Source organism: Cetorhinus maximus, chromosome 1 (genome assembly GCF_964194155.1).
Source record: "Cetorhinus maximus chromosome 1, sCetMax3.hap1.1, whole genome shotgun sequence".
NCBI lineage: Eukaryota > Metazoa > Chordata > Chondrichthyes > Lamniformes > Cetorhinidae > Cetorhinus > Cetorhinus maximus.
In genome coordinates this window covers 76,319,824-76,343,461 of record NC_135879.1, presented here as the reverse complement: position 1 = coordinate 76,343,461, position 23,638 = coordinate 76,319,824, and the positions used below count along the sequence as shown (strand labels likewise).

The 23,638-nt window shown below is 45.6% G+C and overlaps 1 protein-coding gene across 3 annotated transcripts in view; it reads right to left on the bottom strand.

Moving 5' to 3' along the window:
- acox3 (acyl-CoA oxidase 3, pristanoyl) overlaps positions 1-23,638 on the bottom strand; it is a 216,671-nt gene that overhangs the window by 187,014 nt on the left and 6,019 nt on the right. For all 3 annotated transcript variants that reach the window (XM_078542581.1, XM_078542599.1, XM_078542590.1), the window contains exons 2-5: positions 13,964-14,157; positions 8,806-9,039; positions 4,645-4,719; positions 1,524-1,613 (exon numbers count right to left, since the gene is read on the bottom strand). In XM_078542581.1, the coding sequence (XP_078398707.1) occupies positions 1,524-1,613; positions 4,645-4,719; positions 8,806-9,039; positions 13,964-14,128 (564 nt within the window). In that variant the 5' untranslated portion in view covers positions 14,129-14,157. The remainder of the gene's footprint in view (positions 1-1,523; positions 1,614-4,644; positions 4,720-8,805; positions 9,040-13,963; positions 14,158-23,638) is intronic.

The window sequence follows — 23,638 nt, the reverse complement described above, 5'->3', positions numbered from 1 at the left end:
TTATTGTTTGCGTACAAAATTGACAGTACAATAATGTTTTTTGCTATAAATTCACAAGGAAACTGTTTAGATAAAACTAGCTCCCTGCACAGTATGAAAGCATAAATGACTTGATTAGAATAATCTTACTGCCTTCAAAAAAAACTATAGCGTACAGCCATATTATAAACACAGTTTTACCTACCCTTCAGCAGGTTATTTTGTCACAGCACCACTTCAATGATTCTACTGCTTTAGGATGGTGCTGATATCAGGGAGAGATATAATTAGATCTCATTTTAACCATTTACAGCGAGGGCCATTTACAGCTTGAGAGTGCAAGAGAAATAGCATAGTCATTTACAGGGAGAGAGTGAGAGAGAAACAGCGGGCTCATTTATGGAAATAGTGTATGAGAAAAACACACAGGTGGCAGGTGGGGGTGGAGGGGGAAGGGTTCTGGAAAGGGGATACGTAGGCTTACAATGCAAAAGGATGTGGCAGCATTGCAGGGCAGCTATTTAGGTAATGATACCCAGAGTGTGAGACAGGAAGGGTCAGGCTGAACAAACAAAAAAAAAAACAGCAAATAGTGTAAAAAAGGGGAAAAATGGTAAAAAGGCAAAATTAATGGCCCTTTACTTAAATGAGCGTAGTATTCAGAACAAAATAAATGAATTAACGGCACAAATAGAGGTTAATGGGTATCATCTTATAGCCATTATGGAGACATGGTTACAAGGAGATCAAAGCTGGGAACTAAATATTCAGGGATGAGAGACTTTTCAGAAGGACAGGGTGGTGGGGTAGCTTTGTTAGTACAAGATGGAATAAGTACGATAGCAAGAATGGATCTTGGATTAGAAGATGTAGAATCCATATGGGTGGAATTAAGAAAAAACAAGGGGAAGAAGACACTGGTGGGAGTAGTCTATAGGCCCCCTGACAATAGCTATACTGTAGGACAGAGAATAAATCAGGAAATGATGAGGGCATGTAAAAAAGGCAGTACATTAATCATGGATGACTTTAATCTTCAGGCGGATTAAGAAAATCAAATTGGCAGAGGTAGACATGAGCAAGAATACATAGGCGAGGGTTTTCCCCGCGTTGGGCGGGCTCAGCAGGAGCAGTTATGGAGCCAACCGCCGCCGCCGATCGGCTCAGCACCACGATTTCACACAGGCCCACCCAGTGTGGATCGCGAGTGGTAGCGCCGAGCACTACCTGTGCGGGGGGGAGGAGGGAGAGTCGGGTCCAGCGCTCTTTCTTGCATTAAGTAGTATACTACACATGTCTTTATAAAGCTACACATGTCTTTATAAAGCAAAACATTCACTGACCTACAGTGAGCTACCCCATAGGAGACATGCTAATAATTAGAAGTAAATTAAATTGTCATTATTCAAAAGTCATCATAGATTCATGTTAAAATATTTCTTCTCCCAATTAGAGAGCTATGAAACTCAGAACAGTCAATTAATGAAAATAAAATACTCTTAAGTAGGCAGTCAATTACTCTTCTCTGAATACAGAATACAAACCTGAGTTCTGGGATCATATTTTGCTGTTGTTCTCATAGCTCTAGCATTGCTGCCATGGCTCAACTCAGTCAAAGCAAAACATCCGAAGATCTAAATTAACAAATAAATGCACCAAGAATACATTAAAAAGCTAGCAAAAAATATTTTCAAATATGCACAAAAAAGCATTCAAAGGAAGTCTTACATAAAGGGGTGAGGAACAGAAACAAATTTAGAGTAATAGGAGAGAAAAAGAGTGACAGAAAAACGAGAGAGAAACAGGACAGGCAGCAAGACTCCAAGGCTTCTCATACGTTACCAGACATGGCTACATCAGAGACAGGTATATTGCACATTTTAAGGACAGCATTTTGCATTCTCTATTTGTTAATCATTTTTGATGCTGTGTACAAATAGTAAGTTATTCCTGTAACCTTAACACCGTTTCTTTTCTGGGTATTTTGGAAATTTGGACTAGTAAGTCATTAAGTGGGAAATAATAAAATTGCAAAATACTGCAAATGCTGGAAGTCTAAAATAAAAACATAAAATGCTGGCTGGAAATACTCAGCTGATCAGGCAACAACTGTGGAGAGAGAAACAGTTAAATGTTTCAGGTCGATGATCTTTCAGTTCTGATGCAAGGTCATCGATCTGAAACGTTAACTGTTCTCTCTCCAGAAATGCTTTTTGACCTGCTGAGTACGTCCAGCATTTATTGTTTTTATTTTAGGTGGGAAAATAAGCTGTGAGGAAGAGATACATAGGCTACAAAGTGGTGCAGCCCAGATGGTGGTTGGAGAAGCTGTTGGGAGAAGTATAATTTTAGTAAGTGTGAAATTATCCAATTTGATATGAAGAAAAAGCATTTTTTTCAATAAAAGTGAGAGACTGCTAAAGACAACAAAAGCGAGAGACTGGCACTCAGAGGGATTTGATTGTTCTTACACACGAATCACAGGAGCCTGAATTTTTCCTGCCTCAGGCGGGCTCAGCTGGAGCGGTCACGGAGCAGACTGCAACCCTCGAACGGCTCCCCACCGCCATCTTACGCGGACGGGCCAATTAAGGCCTGCTCAGCATACGACACGAGCAGTAGCGCTCAGCGCTACCTGTGCGGGCGGGGGCGGGGGGAGGAGGGAAAGTCGAGGCCAGCGCAAGAGCGTCACGGAGCTTCCTCAGGGAGATTGAAGCGCTTTTCAAATAAATAAATAAATGGATTAAAAATTTAATTAAACATAAGATGGGACATGTTTTTATATTTCAGAAATTTTTTTATTTAATTCATTAAAGTTTTAGGAAACCTCATCCCGCTCGTGGATGATGTTTCCTAAAAAACGTAAAGGCCACTTGGCCTTTTTGCCTGCCCGCCAACTGTAAGGTTGGACATGCAGCATAAAGTTGACCTTAATTACTTCCTTAATGGCCTTAATAGGCCTTTTAAATATCGGTGGGTGCACAGCCGACTCCGGTGCGTGCCCGCCGAACAAAATATCACAAGACAGCATGATGATGTTGGGATGCACGCCTGACATCATCGCGTCTCATTTTACGCACCAGCATGTCGGGCCCGCCCCCGCACGCCGACTGAAAAATCCTGGCCAGGAAGTTAAAATGCATGCACAGCAAGGAATTAGGAAGGCAAATCATATGTTGGCCTTTATTGAAAGAGGGTTGGAATGTAAGTGTAAAGAAGGATTGCTGCATATAGGGCTTTGGTGCAACCACATCTGGAGTACTGTGTGCAGTTCTGGTTTTCTTACCTAAGCAAAGATATACTTGCCTTAGAGCGGGTGCAACAAAGGTTCAGTACATTGATTTCTGGGATGAGTGCTATTCGATGAGGAGAGATGGAGTAGACTGGTCCTATATTCTCTGGGGAATATTGAGGGGTGGACTCATTAAATGTACAAGATTCTGAGAGAGCTTGACAGGGTAGATCCCAAGAGACTATTTCCCATGGCTGGAGAGTCTAGAACTAGGGGTCAAGAACTCAATCATTGAGGTCAACCATTTGGGATTGAGATGAGTAGAAACTTTTTCTCAGCATCTTTGGAATTCTCTACTTCAGGGGGCTATACGTGCTCAAATTGTTGAGAATATGAGAAAGAGATCAAAAGACTTTTAGGCACTAAAGGTTCTTGACACAAGGTGCGTGACACAAAGATAGGTGGGAAAGTAAGTTGTGAAGAGAACATAAGGAGGCTACAAAGGGATATAGATAGGTTAAGCGAGTGGGCAAAGATCTGGCAAATGGAGTATAATGTGGGAAAATGTGAAATTGTCCATTTTGGCAGGAAGAGTAAAAAAATGCACGTTATTTAAATGGTGAGAGATTGCAGAGCTCTGAGATGCAGAAGGATCTGGGTGTTCTAGTGCATGAATTTCAAAAGGTTAGTATGCAGGTACAGCAAGTAATTAGGAAAGCTAATAGAATGTTATCACTTATTGCAAGGGGAATTGAATACAAAACCAGGGAGGTTATGCTTTAGTTATAAGGGCATTGATGAGGTCGCATCTGGAGTACTGTGTACAGTATTGGTTTCCTTATTTAAGGGAGGATGTAAATGCATTGGAAGCAGTTCAGAGAAGGTTTACTACACTAATACTTGGAAATGGGCAGGTTGTTTCATCAGGAAAGGTTGGACAGGCTAGGCTTGTATCTGCTGGAGTTTAGAAGTGTAAGAGGTGACTTGATTGAAACATAAAAGATCCTGAGGGGTCTTGACAGGGTGGATGTGGAAAGGATGTTTCCTCTTGTGGGAGGATCTAGAACTAGGGGTCATTGTTTAAAAATAAGAGATTGTCCATTTAAGGCAGAGAAGAGAAGAAAATTTTTCTCAGAGGGTAGAGAGTCTTTGGACCCCTCAACCTCAAAAAGCGGTGGGAACAGAGTCTTTGAATATTTTTAAGGCAGAGGTAGATAGATTTTTGATAAGCAAGGGGATGAAAGGCTATCAGGGATAGGCAGGAATGTGAAGTTGAGATTACAATCAGATCAGCCATGATCTTATTGAATGGCGGTGCAGGCTCGTGAGGCTGAGTGGCCTACTCCCGCTCCTAATTCGTATGTTCTTTATTTAGAGTGCATCCCAAACACACACAATTTGAAATCAGACTTCAAAAATTTAGAAAAACATACCTCCATATTGCTTATTTTCTGTACAAATTGATGATGCCTATTAGATCCAGAATTGATAACAGTTCCTCCAAACATCTGAAATTGACACAAACACAGGTCAAATTCTAATCAATGCAGTTTTCACTGATTACAACAAATCATTATTCATCCATTCATTTTGTTTTATTTTGTTCATAGATGTAATGAAATAGTTTTGGGTATCAAAATGTCATAACCACCCTGCTACTGTGATCAAAAACTAAATTTACCCGCTTTGCATTGAAACTGCAATTTACAGTAAAGTCCCACCGTTTGCAGAGGGTTATGTTCACACAAAACCTCATAAACGGCGAAATTGCGAACAATGAACATGCTTTTCAATGGGGGTCAATTAGATAAGTTTCAACAATGCGAGGACAGCATTGGTTTGTGCAGCGACTCTACAGCAAATTCTGGAACAGTGCCTGTATGCGACAGATAGGGGGAGACTCTGAGCAATACAAGACATACTGAAAAATTTAGAAAGAGGCAATCCTCATTTAAGAAAAAAAAGAATCACCTCAAAATTGGCAGACAAAATTGGTGAACATTTCAAAATTGCACAGAGCCGTTATTGCAGCTCTGGACCAAGAGGTTTGGACATTTTCAGGTTAATTTCTCCATTCGGGCTGCACTTCAGCTGCAACCATTCCAGGCATCGCTTCTCACCCCTGTCAGAAAGGTGCTTAAGAAAAAGAGAATTAAATCTCCACAGCCAGGACTAATGGAAGGAATCCCCTTCCAGAGACGTCAACACCATCTCCCCGTTAAAATGTGTCAAAGTCTGTGCTCCGTCATGGCTGCAATCACTCAGAGAAAGAGGAGAGAGGGGAAAGAAAACGAGAATAAGTGGTCAATTGCTCACAAAGTACAAAGCGCGAATAAGCAAATATGCAAACAAGGAAGTCGCGAAAGGTGGGACTTTACTGTACATATAACAGGAGGGATTCCGGTACGGATCCCTGGAGCTTCTCAATAATACCATCTCCAGTTTGACATACCTGCTCTCATATCTATATTTCCTACAATGGTGACATTTTAAAAGTACCCCATTGCCCACGGAGTGATTTGGGGTGTCCTCAGGACATGAATGGTGCTATATAAAATCAAGTTATTTCCTTCTTTAGAAAAAGGCTTATATTTACTTATAAAGTAATTATATTTACGTATCATCTTTCATGTCCTCAGGGTGTTTCAAAGGTATTGAATGAAGTTATGAGACTGTTGTCTCATAAAAGTGTAAACAGTCCACCTAATGAAGACTGGAAAATCACATCTAATGGCACATGCAAAATACACAATAACCAGCTTGTGTACTGACAGGTACACATTGTACATGCCTTTGCAAGTAGACATTAGGTAATGTAATTCAACTCTAGAAAATGGGATTTGCTTATAGAAGTGGCTAAAGCCATTGAACAAGAGAAGGCATCCACAACAGTCCCAAATATGTAAAAATTCCACATTGTATCTTTGAATTCCAGGACTACCTTCTAATGAAACATCATACATATTAATTTTTTTCTCCCATTTCATCTGTCCAACAAGCACAGGCTTCAGAGTATCTGGCACACAACTGGTTTAACCATCCATCATCACGTCTAGTTTTACCATAGCAAGTGTTATCAAGCTCACTCTCCTCTTCCATTACTGCAGGATTATCCTGAAGAGCAAAGGTGATCCTCAGCTTCTTTTCTCCATCAACCATCTACTTAAATCCTTCCCTCATTGCCACCTTCACCTTCATCTCCAAAAACAAACAAGTACCTCATGGACTTTTCCGTTACTAAAATCAATAGCATCCACTCAGCTGCCTCTGCGGCTCAAGCCCTCTAAAAACCACCTCCGTTAAACTGTTAACCACATGACTTCCTTTCCTGACATCCATACTAGTTGATATTCTAAATATTGCCTCTCTTCAGGTATTCTTTCCTTTTAAAACTGCTATCAACACTATCGTCCCTCAAAATTCCCAATCTTGACCAGTTTATCTTCGCAAACTAGTACTGCATCTCCAACCTCCCTGAATATGCTAGTTCACACAGTTCTGTGCCCATCTTCCTTGTAATTCCCTGTTTGAATATCTCTCCAATCAGGTTCTGACCCTGCCACAGTACTGAAACAGTCCCAACCAAAGTTACAGATAACATTCGCAGTAACTGTGACCTTGTTGCATTACTCCTCCTCGACCTCTCTGCAGCCTTTGAGACAATTGTGTGGTAGTAGCAGAAAATGACTTGTGACTTGACATGAGCAAAAAAGCATCATGGCTTAAGAAGTATAGAAGGTACAGCATCTAAAACATCTCTTTGTAGAATAAGAAGCCTAAGCAATGTAAAAGAACTGGAGCACAATTAACAGTTTTGCGGTAAACAACAGATCCTTAGACAACACAAGGGCCAGGATTTTGCCCTCGTTGGGTGGGCTTGGCAGGGGCAAGCAGCAGCGGTCGTGAAGCCGACTGGGATTTCATGCTGGCAGGCCAATTAATGCCTGCCCAGCATGAAACATGTGGTGCAGTGCTCAGCGCTGCGTGTGCACGTGTGTGTGTGTGTGTGCTTTGGGGGGGGGGGGGGGGGGGGGGGAAGTAGGAGGGCAAGCGAGAAACTTCATGCAGGTGCGTTCAGGAAAAGCTCCCTGAGGCACAGAGCTGTCTCAGGGAGATAAAGATATAAAATAATAAAAGTAAAGAATTTTAAGGTGTTAAAATACATGTCCCTCACGTAACTCTGAGACAATTTTTTTTTAAATGATGGATCGAAACTTCATCCTGCCTGTTGATGAGGTTTGGCAAAAAATGCAAAGGCTACTTGGCCTTTCCGCCAACTGTAAGGTTGGATGGGCAGCAAAAAATTTAATTCAATTAGATTGTTAATGGGCTTACTAGGCCTGTTAATTGTCGGTGGGCACGCTGCCAACTCCAGCGGGCGCCTGCTGACCGAAATATCGCGCAAGTGCCCAGTGACGTCGGGAAGCTTGCCCGACGTCATTGCACGTCATTTTATGCTCATTTGGGTCGGGCACCCGCCCGGCAAGCAGAAAATTCTGCCCATGACATTAGGACTGCTTAAGTTTAAAATATTTCAGCAAGGCTAGCATGATAGGCAAGCATTGAACAGAGAAATCCTGAACAGGTGAGATCGACTGTATAGCAGAACTGGACAAATCAGATTCTACCATTTGACAGATAAAGGGAATAATACCGTGGCTATGTCATAACTTGAGTCAAAAAAAGGTATGTTGTGGGGTAGTGGACTGGTGTGTGCAGCTTGGACTGAGGACACTGGAGATCAATCTCTGAGCATCAAAAATTACATTCAGCTGGCGACCTAAGTAAGTACATGGGCAATTGGAACTTGTAGTACTACTTTGTTTGATATCTGTCAAGATAATAAAATATTAAAGTTTGTGAAACTACACTCACGGACCTGTTAATTGTTAAGATTACAACAAATAACCCCACCATCCTTCTGCAACTCCACTACTCCATTGATCAAGTCTGTGGCACTAGCCTTACTTGGTTCCACTCTTACTTATTCAGTCTTAGGCAGGGCATCTCCAGCTATACTCGCTCTTCCCACACCCACACTGTTACCTATGGAATCCCCCAAGTGTTAACCTAGGTCTCTTTTTCATCTGCATGCTTCCACTTGACAACATCATCCATTGACATTGAATCAGCTTCCACCTGTATGTTGGCAACATGCAGTTGTACTTCTCCACGGCCGCTCAACTCCTTTGTTGCCTCTGATGTTAGGCTGCTTGTCCAACATCCAGTCTTGAATGAGCCGTAACTTTCTCTCATTAAGCATTGGGAAGATCAATCTTCAAGCCTCTCCCACCATAAACTCTGTACCTTTTCAACATCCTCCTTAGCTGCTGTCTGAAGTGAACCATATTTTTCACAACCTAACCTCCTATTTGACACCAAGCTCAGTTTCTGTCCCATTATCCTCTCCATGACAATGACCACTTACTTTGTCCTCCATAACATTGCCCATTTCTGCCCCGTCCCTAACCCACCTGTTGCTGAAACTCTCATTCATGCTTTTGCCACCTCTATACTCAATCTGGATCAAAAAAGCTAGGGGCTATATTTTACTTATCAAGTGTACAAATTATGAATTATTACAAAGCACTTACCTTTGTACTTAGAGTATACACATTAGCTAGTGACCAGTCATACATGCCTAAACAATTAATAACTGCAATAGACTTTATAGGACTTTGCACAGCTTCTGCCATTGTCACGAAGTCATACTCAAATAGTCGTTTACAGCGAAGGAATGTCAGCTCACGATATTTCTCCAAAGACAGATCTTCTCCAGGTTGATGAGCAAAAAGTGGATCATTTTCCAATGCTCTAAATACATCTCCCTATTAATAGGAAAAAGGGAAGCAATTTAATCTTACTTTTACAATAGTTCGCAATTTAATCTTACTTTTACAATAGTTCAAGTACCATATATACATACACAAAATTACACTGTCAATTTTGAGCTTCAAACTGTCAATTAATCACTGAGAAGAGCTGAGATGGTAGTCTTCAGAAATTGAATGTCAGCTGAGATTTATCAAATTATTCTAAGTTTTTTAAAAAAAAGCAAGCATCACCTCATACACCAACTTAAACGCATTTGCAAAATCTTCAGTTTTAAACCATGTTTGATGATAAAGCAAGGTGACTTATATCAAATGTGAAGTACAACAATTTCAAAGGGGGCATTTTCTGCTGATTTTGGTATAAAAAATGGGAGTGCAGAAGGTTGACCAGGGTGGAAGGTGAGGGAAAAAATTAGTTTAAGGCAGAAACTGGGGCCTGCATTTTCTGATGCCACCTGCCACCAGAATCTTCCAGTCTTGCTGAAAGTCAATGGACTTTACACTGGCCTGCCGCATCCCCACAGTGGGGCCAGAAAATCCCAGCCTGGGTCTTTCAGGTTTCTGGTCCATTAATTAAAATAAAACAGAAATTATGTTGAGGGTATGGGAGGGGTAAGAGATGGGCACTTCTCTGCTTAAATTCGTAACTTTCCTCCGGGCGGTAGGGATCATTTTGAGGGAGGCGGTGTTTCTGGCATTCTCCAGGAATTCCGCCTACAGTGCCAAATGACCCAGTAGATCTTTTGCAAACTGAGAATATTGTGGGCCTTAACAATGGATTATCAAGAGGAGAAATAAACAGTAATCAATTCCAGAGATAAAAACAAAAAACTACTGCGGATGCTGGAAATCCAAAACAAAAACAGAATTACCTAGAAAAACTCAACAGGTCTGGCAACATCGGCGGATAAGAAAAGAGTTGATGTTTCGAGTCCTCATGACCCTTCAACAGAACTGAGTATAGTTAGGAGAGGGGTGAAATATAAGCTGGTTTAAGGTGGGGGGTGGGAGGGGAGAGAAGTTGAGGTGGGGTTGTAGGGACAAGCAAGCAGTGATAGGAGCAGATAACCAAAAGATGTCACAGACAAAAGGATCAAAGAGGTGTTGAAGGTGGTGATATTATCTAAGAAAATGTGCTGATTAATAATGGATGGCAGGACACTCAAGGTACAGCTCTAGTGGGGGTGGGGTGGAAAGACTGACAAGGTGTGAGTTGTAGATTTAAAAATAATGGAAATAGGTGGGAAAAGAAAAATCTATATAAATTATTGAAAAAAACAAAAGGAAGGGGGAAGAAACGGGGTGGGGATGGGGGGAGGGAGTTTAAGATCTAAAGTTGTTGAATTCAATATTCAGCCCAGAAGGCTGTAAAGTGCCTAGTCGGAAGATGAGGTGCTGTTCCTCCAGTTTGCGTTGGGCTTCACTGGAACAATGCAGCAAGCCAAGGACAGACATGTGGGCAGGAGAGCAGGGTGGAGTGTTAAAATGGCAAGCGACAGGGAGGTTTGGGTCTTTCTTGCGGACAGACCGCAGGTGTTCTGCAAAGCGGTCGCCCAGTTTGCGTTTGGTCTCTCCAATGTAGAGGAGACCGCATTGGGAGCAACGAATGCAGTAGACTAAGTTAGGAGAAATGCAAGTGAAATGCTCTGTCGCATTCTGAGATCCACACTCAGTGCCATGCGCCGCCATATGAACACACTCGGCCTCTCCCTCCAGCAGCACCGCCGTACCCTTTTTCAAAGCTGCGCGTGCCCCCAGTTTCATTTTATTCTTCGTCTCATCCGACGCCTCAACAAGAAACTTTTTCTCTTTCTCTCAAGTGCTAAGGAATGCAAGCTCCAACAACTCATCGACACCAACACCCTCCACCCCTGCTTGTCCCTCCGTCCCCACCCCATCTTCCAATCCCAGCCCCAACCGCGTATTCACTATACCCCCTGATCTTCCCCTCTCCGATGCTGAACGTTCAGTGCTCAGCAAAGGACTTAGTTTCATACCCTTACACCCTTATCTCAATGAATTTCGGGCTCGGCACGATGCTGAACTCTTCTTCCACCGTCTTCGTCTCCGTGCTCACTTCTTTGGGCAGGAGTCCTCTCCCCGTTCAACGGATCCTTTTACCCACCTCCAATATTCTCCCTCCACCTGGACCTCCCTCTGGATTCTTACCTTCTCTTGATCTTTTCATTGAGAACTGTCGGCGTGACATTAGCCGTCTCAATTTCTCTGCTCCTCTCACCCATTCTAATCTGATTCTCTCTGAACTTACTGCACTCCGTTCTCTCAGGTCCAACCCCAACATTGTCATCAAACCCGCTGACAAGGGTGGTGCTGTTGTTGTCTGGCGCACTGACCTCTACCTCGCGGAGGCTGAGCGTCAACTCGCAGACACTTCCTCCTACCTCTCCCTGGACCATGATCCCACCACAGAACATCAAGCCATTGTTTCCAGGACTGTCACTGACCTCATCTCCTCTGGAGATCTTCCTCCCACAGCTTCCAACCTGATAGTCGCCCAACCTCGGACGGCCCACTTCTACCTCCTACCCAAAATCCACAAACAGAACTGTCCCGGCAGACCGATCGTGTCAGCCTGTTCCTGCCCCACGGAACTCATTTCTCGTTATCTTGACTCCCTTCTCTCTCCCCTTGTCCAATCCCTTCCCACCTACATCCGTGATTCCTCTGACACCTTACGTCACGTCAACAATTTCCAGTTCCCTGGCCCCAACCGCTTCCTCTTCACCATGGACGTCCAATCCCTCTACACCTCCATCCCCCACCAGGATGGTCTGAGGGCCCTTAGCTTCTTCCTTGAACAGAGGCCCGAACAATCCCCATCCACCACTACTCTCCTCCGTCTGGCTGAACTTGTTCTCACACTGAACAATTTCTCCTTTAACTCCTCTCACTTCCTCCAAATAAAAGGTGTGGCTATGGGTACCCGCATGGGCCCCAGCTATGCCTGTCTCTTTTTGGGGTATGTGAAACATTCCTTGTTCCAGTCCTACTCCGGCCCCCTCCCACAACTCTTTCTCCGGTACATCGATGATTACTTCGGTGCAGCTTCATGCTCTCGTCTGGACTTGGAAAAATTTATTAATTTTGCTTCCAATCTCCGCCCCTCCATCATTTTCACATGGTCCATCTCTGACGCTTCCCTTCCTTGACATCTCTGTCTCAATTTCTGATGATAGACTGTCCACCAATATCCATTACAAGCCTACCGACTCCCACAGCTACCTCGACTACAGCTCCTCACACCCCGCCTCCTGTAAGGACTCCATCCCATTCTCTCAGTTCCTTCGCCTCCGTCGCATCTTTTCTGATGACGCTACCTTCAAAACCAGTTCCTCTGACATGTCCTCCTTCTTTCTTAACCGAGGTTTTCCACCCACGGTCGTCGACAGGGCCCTCAAGCGTGTCCGGCCCATCTCCCGCGCATCCGCCCTCACGCCTTCTCCTCCCTCCCAGAAACATGATAGGGTCCCCCTTGTCCTCACTTATCACCTCACCAGCCTCCGCATTCAAAGGATCATCCTCCGCCATTTCCGCCTACTCCAGCATGATGCCACCACCAAACACATCTTCCCTTCACCCCCCCGGCGGCATTCCGTAGGGATCGTTCCCTCCGGGACACCCTGGTCCACTCCTCCATCACCCCCTACTCCTCAACCCCCACCTATGGCACCTCCCCATGCCCACGCAGAAGATGCAACACCTGCCCCTTCACTTCCTCTCTCCTCATCGTCCAAGGGCCCAAACACTCCTTTCAAGTGAAGCAGCATTTCACTTGCATTTCCCCTAATTTAGTCTACTGCATTCGTTGCTCCCAATGCGGTCTCCTCTACATTGGAGAGACCAAACGCAAACTGGGCGACCGCTTTGCAGAACACCTGCGGTCTGTCCGCAAGAAAGACCCAAACCTCCCTGTCGCTTGCCATTTTAACACTCCACCCTGCTCTCCTGCCCACATGTCTGTCCTTGGCTTACTGCATTGTTCCAGTGAAGCCCAATGCAAACTGGAGGAACAGCACCTCATCTTCCGACTAGGCACTTTACAGCCTTCCGGGCTGAATATTGAATTCAACAACTTTAGATCTTAAACTCCCTCCCCCCATCCCCACCCCATTTCTTCCCCTTCCCTTTTGTTTTTTTCAATAATTTATATAGATTTTTCTTTTCCCACCTATTTCCATTATTTTTAAATCTACAACTAATACCTTGTCAGTCTTTCCACCCCACCCCCGCTAGAGCTGTACCTTGAGTGTCCTGCCATCCATTCTTAATTAGCACATTTTCTTAGATAATATCACCACCTTCAACACCTCTTTGATCCTTTTGTCTGTGACATCTTTTGATTATCTGCTCCTATCACTGCTTGCTCGACCCTACAACCACCCCACCCTCAACTTCTCTCCCCCCAGCCCCCCACCTTAAACCAGCTTATATTTCACCCCTCTCCTAACTATACTCAGTTCTGTTGAAGGGTCATGAGGACTCAAAACATCAACTCTTTTCTTCTCCGCCGATGCTGCCAGACCTGCTGAGTTTTTCCAGGTAATTCTGTTTTTGTTATCAATTCCAGAGAGATTGATTACCTTATTCAAATTGCCCCTTGTTTACAGAATGGAGATCATTTACAGAAGGGAGATCAAAATAATTATAAGGGCAATATTTGTCATTACATTTCAAATTATACCAAAATACTGTGCTTCAATGGACACCTCTGTTGTGTAGTTTCCCTGACTGTTTAACAACTCTGCCCTTGGATTTAGAATTCGGTCAGGAGTGGGCAAAAATCATCCTCCCTCCCCAATTCAATTTCCTCAAACATGATAGCAGAATTCCTGTCTGCAAGATTTGCAACATTCCAAGTGAATCAGTTGCCGAGGATCATTATTTGGTGACATCTTACCTTTACTCTAATAATCTCTTCTCCGTCCCAAAACAGGGCCAATTCCTTCCAATTAAAAGAAGCTTTTTTCCGATATAAATCCAATGGACCACTGGGAAAATCCGGCAGCAGAGAATCCAAGGTATCTTCCTCAGCATGGTCTTCTCCAGGATTGATTGCACTCATCTCTGGTACTGGTGTGCATTAATCTACAGCTACAAATATTTTGACTTGTAAATAATAGCATAAGAGCTAAAATCATAACATTCTAGGAAGTAAAAACGGTTCAGTACTAGATCCAGAATTTATAATGCAAACAGAAAGATATTATATACAGTACGATGTAACAAAGTGAGATTTTATATCTACGCTAAGAAGGATAAAGCTTATATTCATCAGGCATTAATGGCTGTCTTCAATAACTTAGTTGACCATAATATTTGTACAAATAACCAGTTGTCACTGGACAAATAGGAAGTTACTATCAAGAACTAGCAACTACCTCAATCGTCAATCAGTGCTTGACTGTTATGATACAGTCAATGGTAAACGCTGAGCTGTTCAAATCCTAGAGGGAAATTTGAAACAACCATCAAAACTAATCTCCAATTTGTATAAAAGTAGAGATGCATGCCTTGAATTCAGTAGTAATAAGACCACCAAGCCTTAAGTTTTTTACAAAACTAGATTAAACATTTAGTAATAAGAGAAATGATTTTAAGTACATACAAAGATCTACAAATTATTGTTATAACTTTTAAATCCCCTACTTAATTTAACTCCCAGTTACACTTTCATTAAGGCAACAGAAAGACACAGATATTAAAAGAAGAAACACGATATACTGAACAAGTCAACTTCTATGTGAGTTTTCTTAACTCCAGTCCTTTAAGGACAGCAGCTTGAGGCATAGACGCTGAAGGCTTTTTCACACACTTGTAAGATCTTTAAAATTCCTTCCCTTACTCACAGCCCTTGTTCCTTCTTTGCACATATCCTTCTCTTTGAATGCATATACCCATTGTTTCATTGGGAAAACTTTTCCCACCGTTGGGGGAGGAGGGAGTGCAGGAGCAGGTGTGGGTGGGCGCACCTTCGATCGGTGCCCAATTGGGGGCACGCAGCCATTTTACGTGGGCAGGCCAATTAAGGCCCGCCCAGTGTGACGTCCACCAGGAAGCGCTAGGAGTTCCCTGTGCAGACGGTGGGGGGGGGTTCCCTCAGCCAGGAGCGCGCTTTTTCGCGTATGTGTGCGAAAGAGCGCGCAGATCTCCCTGAAGCTCAGTGCTGCCTCAGAGAGGTCAGCTCGGAATTAAAATTTTTAATAGAAATGATTAAAAATTTCCCTTACATGTCCCCTCATGTGACACAGTCACATGAGTTGGGACATGTCCATAACTTTTATTGAAAGATTTGATGAAAATTTAAATGGCCTCATGAAACCTCATCCCATTCGTGGATGACGTTTCATGCTTTTTCCGAAGCCTGCAAGGGCTCCCGGCCTGCCCGCTAACCTTAAGGTAACTAATTAGTTACCTTAATTAGTTTTTCAATGGCCTCAATAGGCCGTTGACAGGTTGCCGGCTGCATCCCTGCCAACCTGAAAATGGAAATGACGCGGGGTGACGTCAGGAGTTCCACCCAACGTCATCCCACGTCATTTTACATGTCGGCGAGCGGGCCCTGTCCCCGCTGGCCGAACGGAAGATCCTGCCCATTATGTCTTTGGACTTTCATCTCCCTCATAATGAAACCCTCTCATAGCACCAAGTTTTACCAGTAATCTTTAGGAAAAATAAACACACAGTTTCCAAACTTCACCTGGCTCAGTGACACATTTCACTCCTCCTTTGAAAACAATCTAGCCTGGTTTATTTCAAAATGCAAATATTCCCTTGACACCTGTTTCTAAACTTACCCATGTTTATCTAATTAACATTGAAAATTATTATATCTTCTTGACAGACTTTTTTCTTTATGCGCTCTGTATTCCACAAAGCACAGTTTACTCAGCTAAAACTAACATTAATAGAATACATAAAAAGCACAATTTGGAAGAACTATTGCACTACTGTTCAAAAATCAGCCATTCCATATCAAATATACCTTCAATCTCCTCCAACCGCACACAACACTCTGAGATAGCTACGCTCCTCAAATTGTGGCCTCTTGTGCATCCCCGATTTTTATTGCTCCATCACTGGTGGCCCTACCTTCAGTTTCCTTGGCCCCAAGTTCTGGGATACCATCCCTACACCACTGTACCTTCCTTTCCTCTTTGAGGCACTGCTTAAAACTCACCTCTGATCGAGCTTTTGGTCATCTGACCGAATACCTCCTTGATTTAAACATTGCAGGCCACCCGCATGCAGGAAAACAGGTGGATAGACCCATAAATTAGGGCACTGTGCCATTGGCGCATGCCTGCCACCAGCCCACACATCACCACCACGATTTTTTGGATGGTGGGGGGAGGCATTGGGTGGGCTGCCTACCCATGGCACAGTTGAGGGACTTAGGTGGACAATAAATGCCCAATGAAGGGCCTCATCCCGCCGCCATTCTGATATAACAGGCAATGGGAGAGGCCTGCACCCAACGTGTAGCCTGGCCGGTTTAATCCTGTGGGCGGCTGGTCAGTGAAAGGAGGGGGGGTGCGGTATGGTGGCGGTGCCTCCTTCCTGGACCCCTGGGTCAATCAGAGGCTCCTGCCACAGTTTTGCCTTCCTGTACCAACTCTGCCCTGTTCAAACTTGTCATGATAATAGCTGATTGTGGTTGTGGACTCCAGTATTATATACTGTATGGTACTCTGTACTAAGTACGGGTTCACCTGACCTGGAGGTTGAAGGTCAGATAGCACATGTTGGAGCCTGTCTTGATAGAGTTCAGACACTGCAGATATGTGTTCATGTTAGGAAAATGTGTTACCAGTAAAGTTAGCTCAGCTACAATATCAACACCCTGTATGCATCATTAAAACAAAAAACAAGACATGGTGTCAATATACAATCAAGTCCCTTATGTGTCACAATACCATACTTGGTTTTATGACGACCCTATGAAGTGTCATGTAAGAACATAAGAACTAGAAGCAGGAGAATACCATTTGGCCCGTTGAGCCTGGTATAATCATGACTGATCTTGGGCTTCAACTCCACTTTCCCGGCCGCTCCCCATATCCCTGGATTTCCTGAGAGACTGAAAATGTCTGTCACTGCCTTAAATACGTTCAATGATGGAGCATCTACAACTCTCTGAGGTAGAGAATTCCAAAGCTTCACAACCCTTTGAGTGAAGAAATTTATCCTCATCACAGTCTTAAACAATCGGCCCTTATCCTGAAATTGTGCACCCTTGTTTTCAATACCCCAGCCAGGGAAATGTTTCAGTATCTACTCTGTCAAGCCCCTTCATAATCTTGAATGTTTCAATGAGATTACCTCTCATTCTTCTAAACCACAGAGAATATAGATCCAATTTACTCAGCCTTTCATCATAGGATAACCCCCTCGTCCCAGGGACCAATCTAGTGATCCTTTGTTGTACTACCTCCAATACAAGTATAGTCTTCCCTAAATATGGAGACCAAAATTGCACACGTACTCCAGGGGCTGAATCTTCAGCTGGGCGAGTGGGGCGGGGCATAAAATGACGCAGGGTGACGTCGGGCGTGTGTCCCGACGTCACCGTGCGTCATTTAGATTTTCAGTTCAGCAGGCACGCAGCCCCGAACAGCCTGCCTGCCAACTGAAAAATTCGCCCCTTGAATTTTGAGGGGAACTTGGAGGTGAATGCACACAACCTGGCGCAGTGCTCACATCACCCATATCACATCAAGGAGGAGGCACCGCACATTCGGCAGGCAGGGGGGTCGGGGGGGGGGGGGGGGAGAGAACAGCCAAGTCGTTTTTTCCTGGCTAGCTTTCAGTGCAGTGCCGGGGCAAGAGCTCCAGCGTGGATAAGGCAACACATGCTGATGTAAGTATATAAGCATATGCTTGCGGGTAGGGATGGGTGTGAGGGAAACGGCCACGCACTTGGAAAAGCTTGTCAAAAATGTGCGTTCTTCTGCAGCTGAGACCATTCAGCTGCAATTCCACTGACATGCTTGGAGTCGGGCCCCTGAAGCTTTTCTGCCCGCTCAAGCAATGCAAAAGCATGAAAGTGCCACCAAATGCTCCACAACCTTTCATCCCTCAAGCACAGAGTGCTAATTAATGTGCGGTTTAGTGGGCAGAAGAATTGGGTGACTGGGCGAGTTGTAGAATCACATTGTGAAAGGTGGCCATGGCGCAGTCACCAGAGGCACTCACAGCCCCTTGCAATGTCTTTATTAAAGTTTGGACCAGCATCCCTCATGGTTCAAGCTAACAGCGCAACCTTGCAGTGCGGGTTAGGAGAATGCCTGCACCTGAGCTGAGAGCACAGCCTGCAGGCCAGTGACCGAAGATGCCGTCAAATCAGTCAAGTGGAGTGGGGGTTTCGGACAGCCAATAAGCACATTACTGGCCATCCAAGTGATTGCCAGCATTCCCCTGCAGGCGTGAAGGGGCCTGAGGACTTAACCAAGAGAGGCTCTTAGGACACATATGCTAACTCGCGCATCTCCCTCTTTGATCCTGAAGGAGGAGTACATCAGGATCATGGAGCATATCACTAGATACCCAGGCTCCATGGCTTACCAAGACCAGAGAAGAAGAGTGGTGGAGGGGCCTGGCTCAGCAAAGGCAGGAGAACCTCCCTCAAGATGAAAGGGCGGCAGAGCCTGCTGTGCAGACCTGACGTGCTCCTCATGTTCACTGACCTGCAGAGGATGCGTGAGTGCCAGGAGGTTTACTCTGCTGCGTCCTCTGCCAGGATCAACTGGGACAAGTGTTCTGGACTCCTGGTCGGTCAGTGGCAGATGGATCCCCTACCCGAGGAGCTCAGGTCTTTCATCTGGAGCAGGATCAGTCTCCTCTAACCTGCTGAGGAATGCTGGCCAGCAAACTGGTCAATATTCGCCTGCAACGCTGGACAGGACTGCTCAGAGTGCTGTCTTACCGCGGTCGAGTGCTCGTTCATAAACCAGCTGATTGCCGCCATGTTGTGGTACCGGCTGGTCACTTAAACTCCGAGGGAGGGGTCTATCACAAAAATCCAGAGAATGCGCATCGATTTCTTCTTGGAAAAAAGGCTGCACTGGGTCACTGCTGAGGTTCTGATTCTCCCATTTAGGGAGGGTGGTCAGGCGCTGGTATGCCTGCACACCCAGGTGGCGACTTTCCGCCTTCAGGCCCTGCAGCGATACCTTTACGCAGAGCCTTCTCCGAGAGGATGTGCCCTGACAATGTATTTTTTTCTGCCAGGTGCACAGCCTAAACTATGATCTGCAGCTCCTGTTTGTAGACCTAAGGGGCCTTCGTGGCTCTTTGCAGGCATTGCCCATCTTTACCAGGACCTGATCAAAGTCGGGAACATGGTCACCTCGCACCGCAGCTCTCCGCTATCAGGAGTACGGTTATCGTCAGAGAGCCAGTGCTCAGGAATCCACACCTCCGCCACTTTTGGTGGCTGGCGAAGAGCAGGGCTGTGGCTGCTGGGGCGACCAGGATCGGGGATGTGCTGGGTGGTGGAGGAGTGGGCTAGGTGATTCCTCAGGTGTTGGCACATCATGCATCGGTAGACGTCCGGCTCGCAGCCAATGCCATCAATGACCTTCGGATGGTCTTCTCGGCCCCGTCATTCTGGGTCTCGAGGTGGCGCAGATGTGTGATGGTCTTCCGTCTGATGGATGGAATTCCAAGTTGGCCCCAAATCCCGAACCCTCCCTCAGGAGCTGAAGCACCGCAACCTATGTTGCCTCGCAGAAATGCCCTCCGTACCCGTCAGCATGGCACGAAGGGGTTTCCTGTATGAGCTGCTGCTGCACACTCTTCACTTCCTTGCCCTCGCAAGCTGCCTGGACACGCCCTGCCGTCTTGCCGTCCAGCAGCAGGAGGTCCCCAGTGGGTGGATCTCTACATGGAGTCCTCCCCCTTTCCATCAGGAGCCTGAGGTGGAGGGTGTTGCACGCAGTTGTCCCATACAGTCGTAGGATGTGTCAGTTCACAGAGTCCAAAACGCCTGCATTTTTTATGGCCTTGTGGAGTCCATGGACCATGCATATGTAAGTTGGTGTAGGCTGCATTCCATTTTTAGTTTTATGAAAAACCTTTTACTGTTGATTTGCTTGCGCTTCAGTCCCACAGCTCCTGATCTACGAGCATCCGGTACAGCGTGTGGTTGGGGGGGGGGGGGGGGGGGGTGGAGGCACGGCGTTTCAGTAGGAGGACCTTCTCGTGAACCTGCTCCTGGGCCTGGCCAAGTTGGCCATCAACAGGTCCAGACAGCGGGTGCTCAAGGGGGTCGTCTGACCCAACTGTCTGTCCCTCTTCCGTGGCTACGTTAGCAACCGGGTGTCCCTGGAGATGGAGCACATAATGTCCGTTGGCACCATTGAGGCCTTCCATGCTTGGTAGGTACCGTGGGGACTGGCGTGCTTTATTGACCCCTTTCATCACATTTTGGTTTAATGTTTGTTAGTTTCTTTTAAATTTTCTCTTTTGTTTTTGCAGTTTCCCTTTAAGAGGCTGACTTTTACTTTGTCCCTGGTTTTGTTAATTTAGTTAGTTAATTTTGTAACAAAAGAGTTACATCTTCTTAACCTTCCTAACCCTGCTGCTAAGTCTTGGGGATCCCCTAACATCCACAGTGGAGATAGAGGCAGCTTGCTGACTGCCACGCCCTGTCTGTGATGACTTTGGCGGAGGTCCTCTGGAAGGCCAAGACCTGGAAGAACCTGGCCTGCTTTTGGGGTCCTGTTGTGTGGCAGTGGCACCCTTCTTGGCCTGTGGAGCTGGAGCTGCTGGTGTCACAGAAAGAGGAGAATTGGGTGGGATGGACATTCCTGGAGCGTCAACTGGGTAAACCGCTCTTGGGTGTGCACCTGCTGATCCTCCTCCCTATGTGTGCCAGAGGGCCTCGGCTGACTCAGAGAAGGGGGAGCTGGAGTGAGATTGAGCTGCCCCGCTCCCCTCTCGCGTTGACTCTGCTGGAGGCCAACTATGGCATCAGCGACGGAGTTCGGCCGCGCAGCAGTGCAGAACTGATGTCTAGGACTAAGGTCTCCAAGGCGGTCACCATCCTACCAGTGTTGACCTCGGTGCATTGGCACGCTGGTGCTATCATCTCAGACTTAAGGCAGATGGCCTCCCCCACTGTGCCTTGCAATCTGAGGAGTGCAGTGGATATCCCTTCCTGATATTCCCAAGCTTGACTTTGCAGCTCCAGCAACTGAGGTATGACCAAGTCCAGAGGCTCGTCATCTGACTCGGATGCAGCAGATTTCTGGCCTCCAGAAGTCCTCCGAGTGCCAGAGACCTGGGAAGTCCCTACCTCCACCTGCTTTGGATCACAGAGTGTGATGTGCTCACCAGATTGTGATCCCGAGGCTACTCTAAAACTAGGTCCCTCCGATGTGTGTGTCTCTGTGCTTGTGGAGGGTGTGGGTGCGCACTGTGACAGGTCTTCAATTAGTGTATCATCAGATTCTTCTTCCGAGGCGTCTTCGGGGCTTGAGTCGAGGACCTGGGTTGTGGAACCCCTCGGCTGCTTCCCAGATGTGCCTGCAAAAACAAGGAGGGATAATTAGTGCGTAGCAGGGGACTGTGGAACAGGAGAACTCACTCACAGCATGGTTGTCTGATGGATGTTGAACTGCTGGATCCTCACTTGGTGAGCACCGCTGAACTCACCATTAGTGCAGGAATGATCCAGATCGCCGACGGCCAACTGGATGACTCTATTATCAAAGTCTGTGAGGACCTTGATGTCAAGCATTCCTCCACCAGTCTGCAACCTCTCCCTCTGGTTGTGTGCCAGCTTGTCCTGCATGCATACATGTGGGAAGAGTGAAAGCAGGACGTCTGCCAGGCCAGATGAGAAGGATGCCTGGCATGTGTGAGTGGTGCCACCAACAGGATGAGGGCATGATCCACAGAGCAGATGAAGATGTGTGTGAGAGTGAATGGTAATGTCCCTTGAACTGGCAGTGAGCAAGATCCCTGTGGAATTGTGATGGGTTTGAGAATATGTGAGTCAAGAGTGATGAGAAGAGTGACTTACCCTGGCAGAACGGAGGAGATCATTCATCCTCTTTCGGCACTGGGTGGCTGTCCTCTTTTGCAGGGCATTGGCACTGACAACCGTTGCCGCTGCCTCCCATGCTGGATTGGTAACCGTGCTTGCTGGCCTTTGCCCAAAGCAGGGGTACAGGACTTGGCAGCAGGCCTCCACTGCGTCCAGTAGGTGCCCGAGGGAGGCGTTAATAAATTTGGGGGCAGCATGTTTCCTCCCTTTGGCAGCCATGACTTTCCAGTAGCTTCTGGCGTGTTTCCTGGGAATGCATTATGAGGCAAGATGCGCCAGGAAGCGGTCAATATGATGCAAAAACCTGCCATTGCGACCAGTGGGTAAAATGAATATTTTCCCGCCCACTACCACACAGTGCAAATCTGGGACGATTCCACCCATAGTTGCACCTACCTGTCTCTGACCACGGACCAAATCACAAGTACCTAGCTTAAGGAGTGTGACTACCTCCTGCAACAAAGTGTCCAGGTAACTTTCCTCCTCCCTGATGCATTGCAGTTTCCAAAGCTCGGAGTCTAGTGCATCAACTCTGAGCCGAAGTTCCTCAAGCTTCAGTCACTGTGGATGTGGTTTGTTGTCGATCACGCTGGCATCTACCAGTTCTCACATGCACAGCTGCAATACATCACATGCCTGCTATCTTCATTGTGGTTTTTTTTAAACTAGTTTAGAAATATCACTCAACTGTTATCTATAGTTATATTAAGTAGTTTAACAGTTAAGCTATTGTTGGGTTCATCTGACACAGAACAGAAAACCCAACCTGTATATATTTTAAAACTTTATCCTTATTGCTATTTCTTATTTTGAAACTGGGCTTTTCTACTGAACAAAGACAATTAACATGGTTGACATTCTGTCTGGAAATTATCCCCAAAAGCATTCTCTTCTCAGTCATACCTCATTATGCCGAAGGAGCATCTAACAGACCACCTGGGACTGTACAGGCCAATTTCAAACAGAGCTACAGGAATGCCATTTGCAATTAATAAGCCAACTTTGCTAGTGGAGTCCGTGGGTCTGTGAAGGCAATGGTTTCCCAAACGCTAGGCCCTCAACTCGAATGGTACCCCTTTTAAACCATAATGGCTGAGACAATGATATTCTTTAACTAATAAATGGCATGTTGGTTTTTCAAATTTCGAGTCCTGCCATCGGAAGAATGGCAGGGTAGGTCTTTTGTTCATCCTTTTACCCCAATGCAGATCTTACTGAAATCATGAGGTCAGCTAATTTGCCGGGCAGGACAGAGATGAGACACCTGCTAGAGAGTAGTATGCAGCATTTGGAAGACCCATCGTGCTTGTGCCAGCACTTTTAAAGAGCTATCAAATTAGTTCCACTCCACTATCCTTTCCCCATAATCTTGGAATTTTCTCCCTCTTCAAACATTTATTCAATTCCTTTTTGAAAGTTACAACTGAATCTGCTTCCACAACTCTTTCAGCCAGTGAATTCCAGATCATCATAACTCACTGTACAAAATATTTTCTCCTCATCTCCCCTCTGGTGTACTCTCCA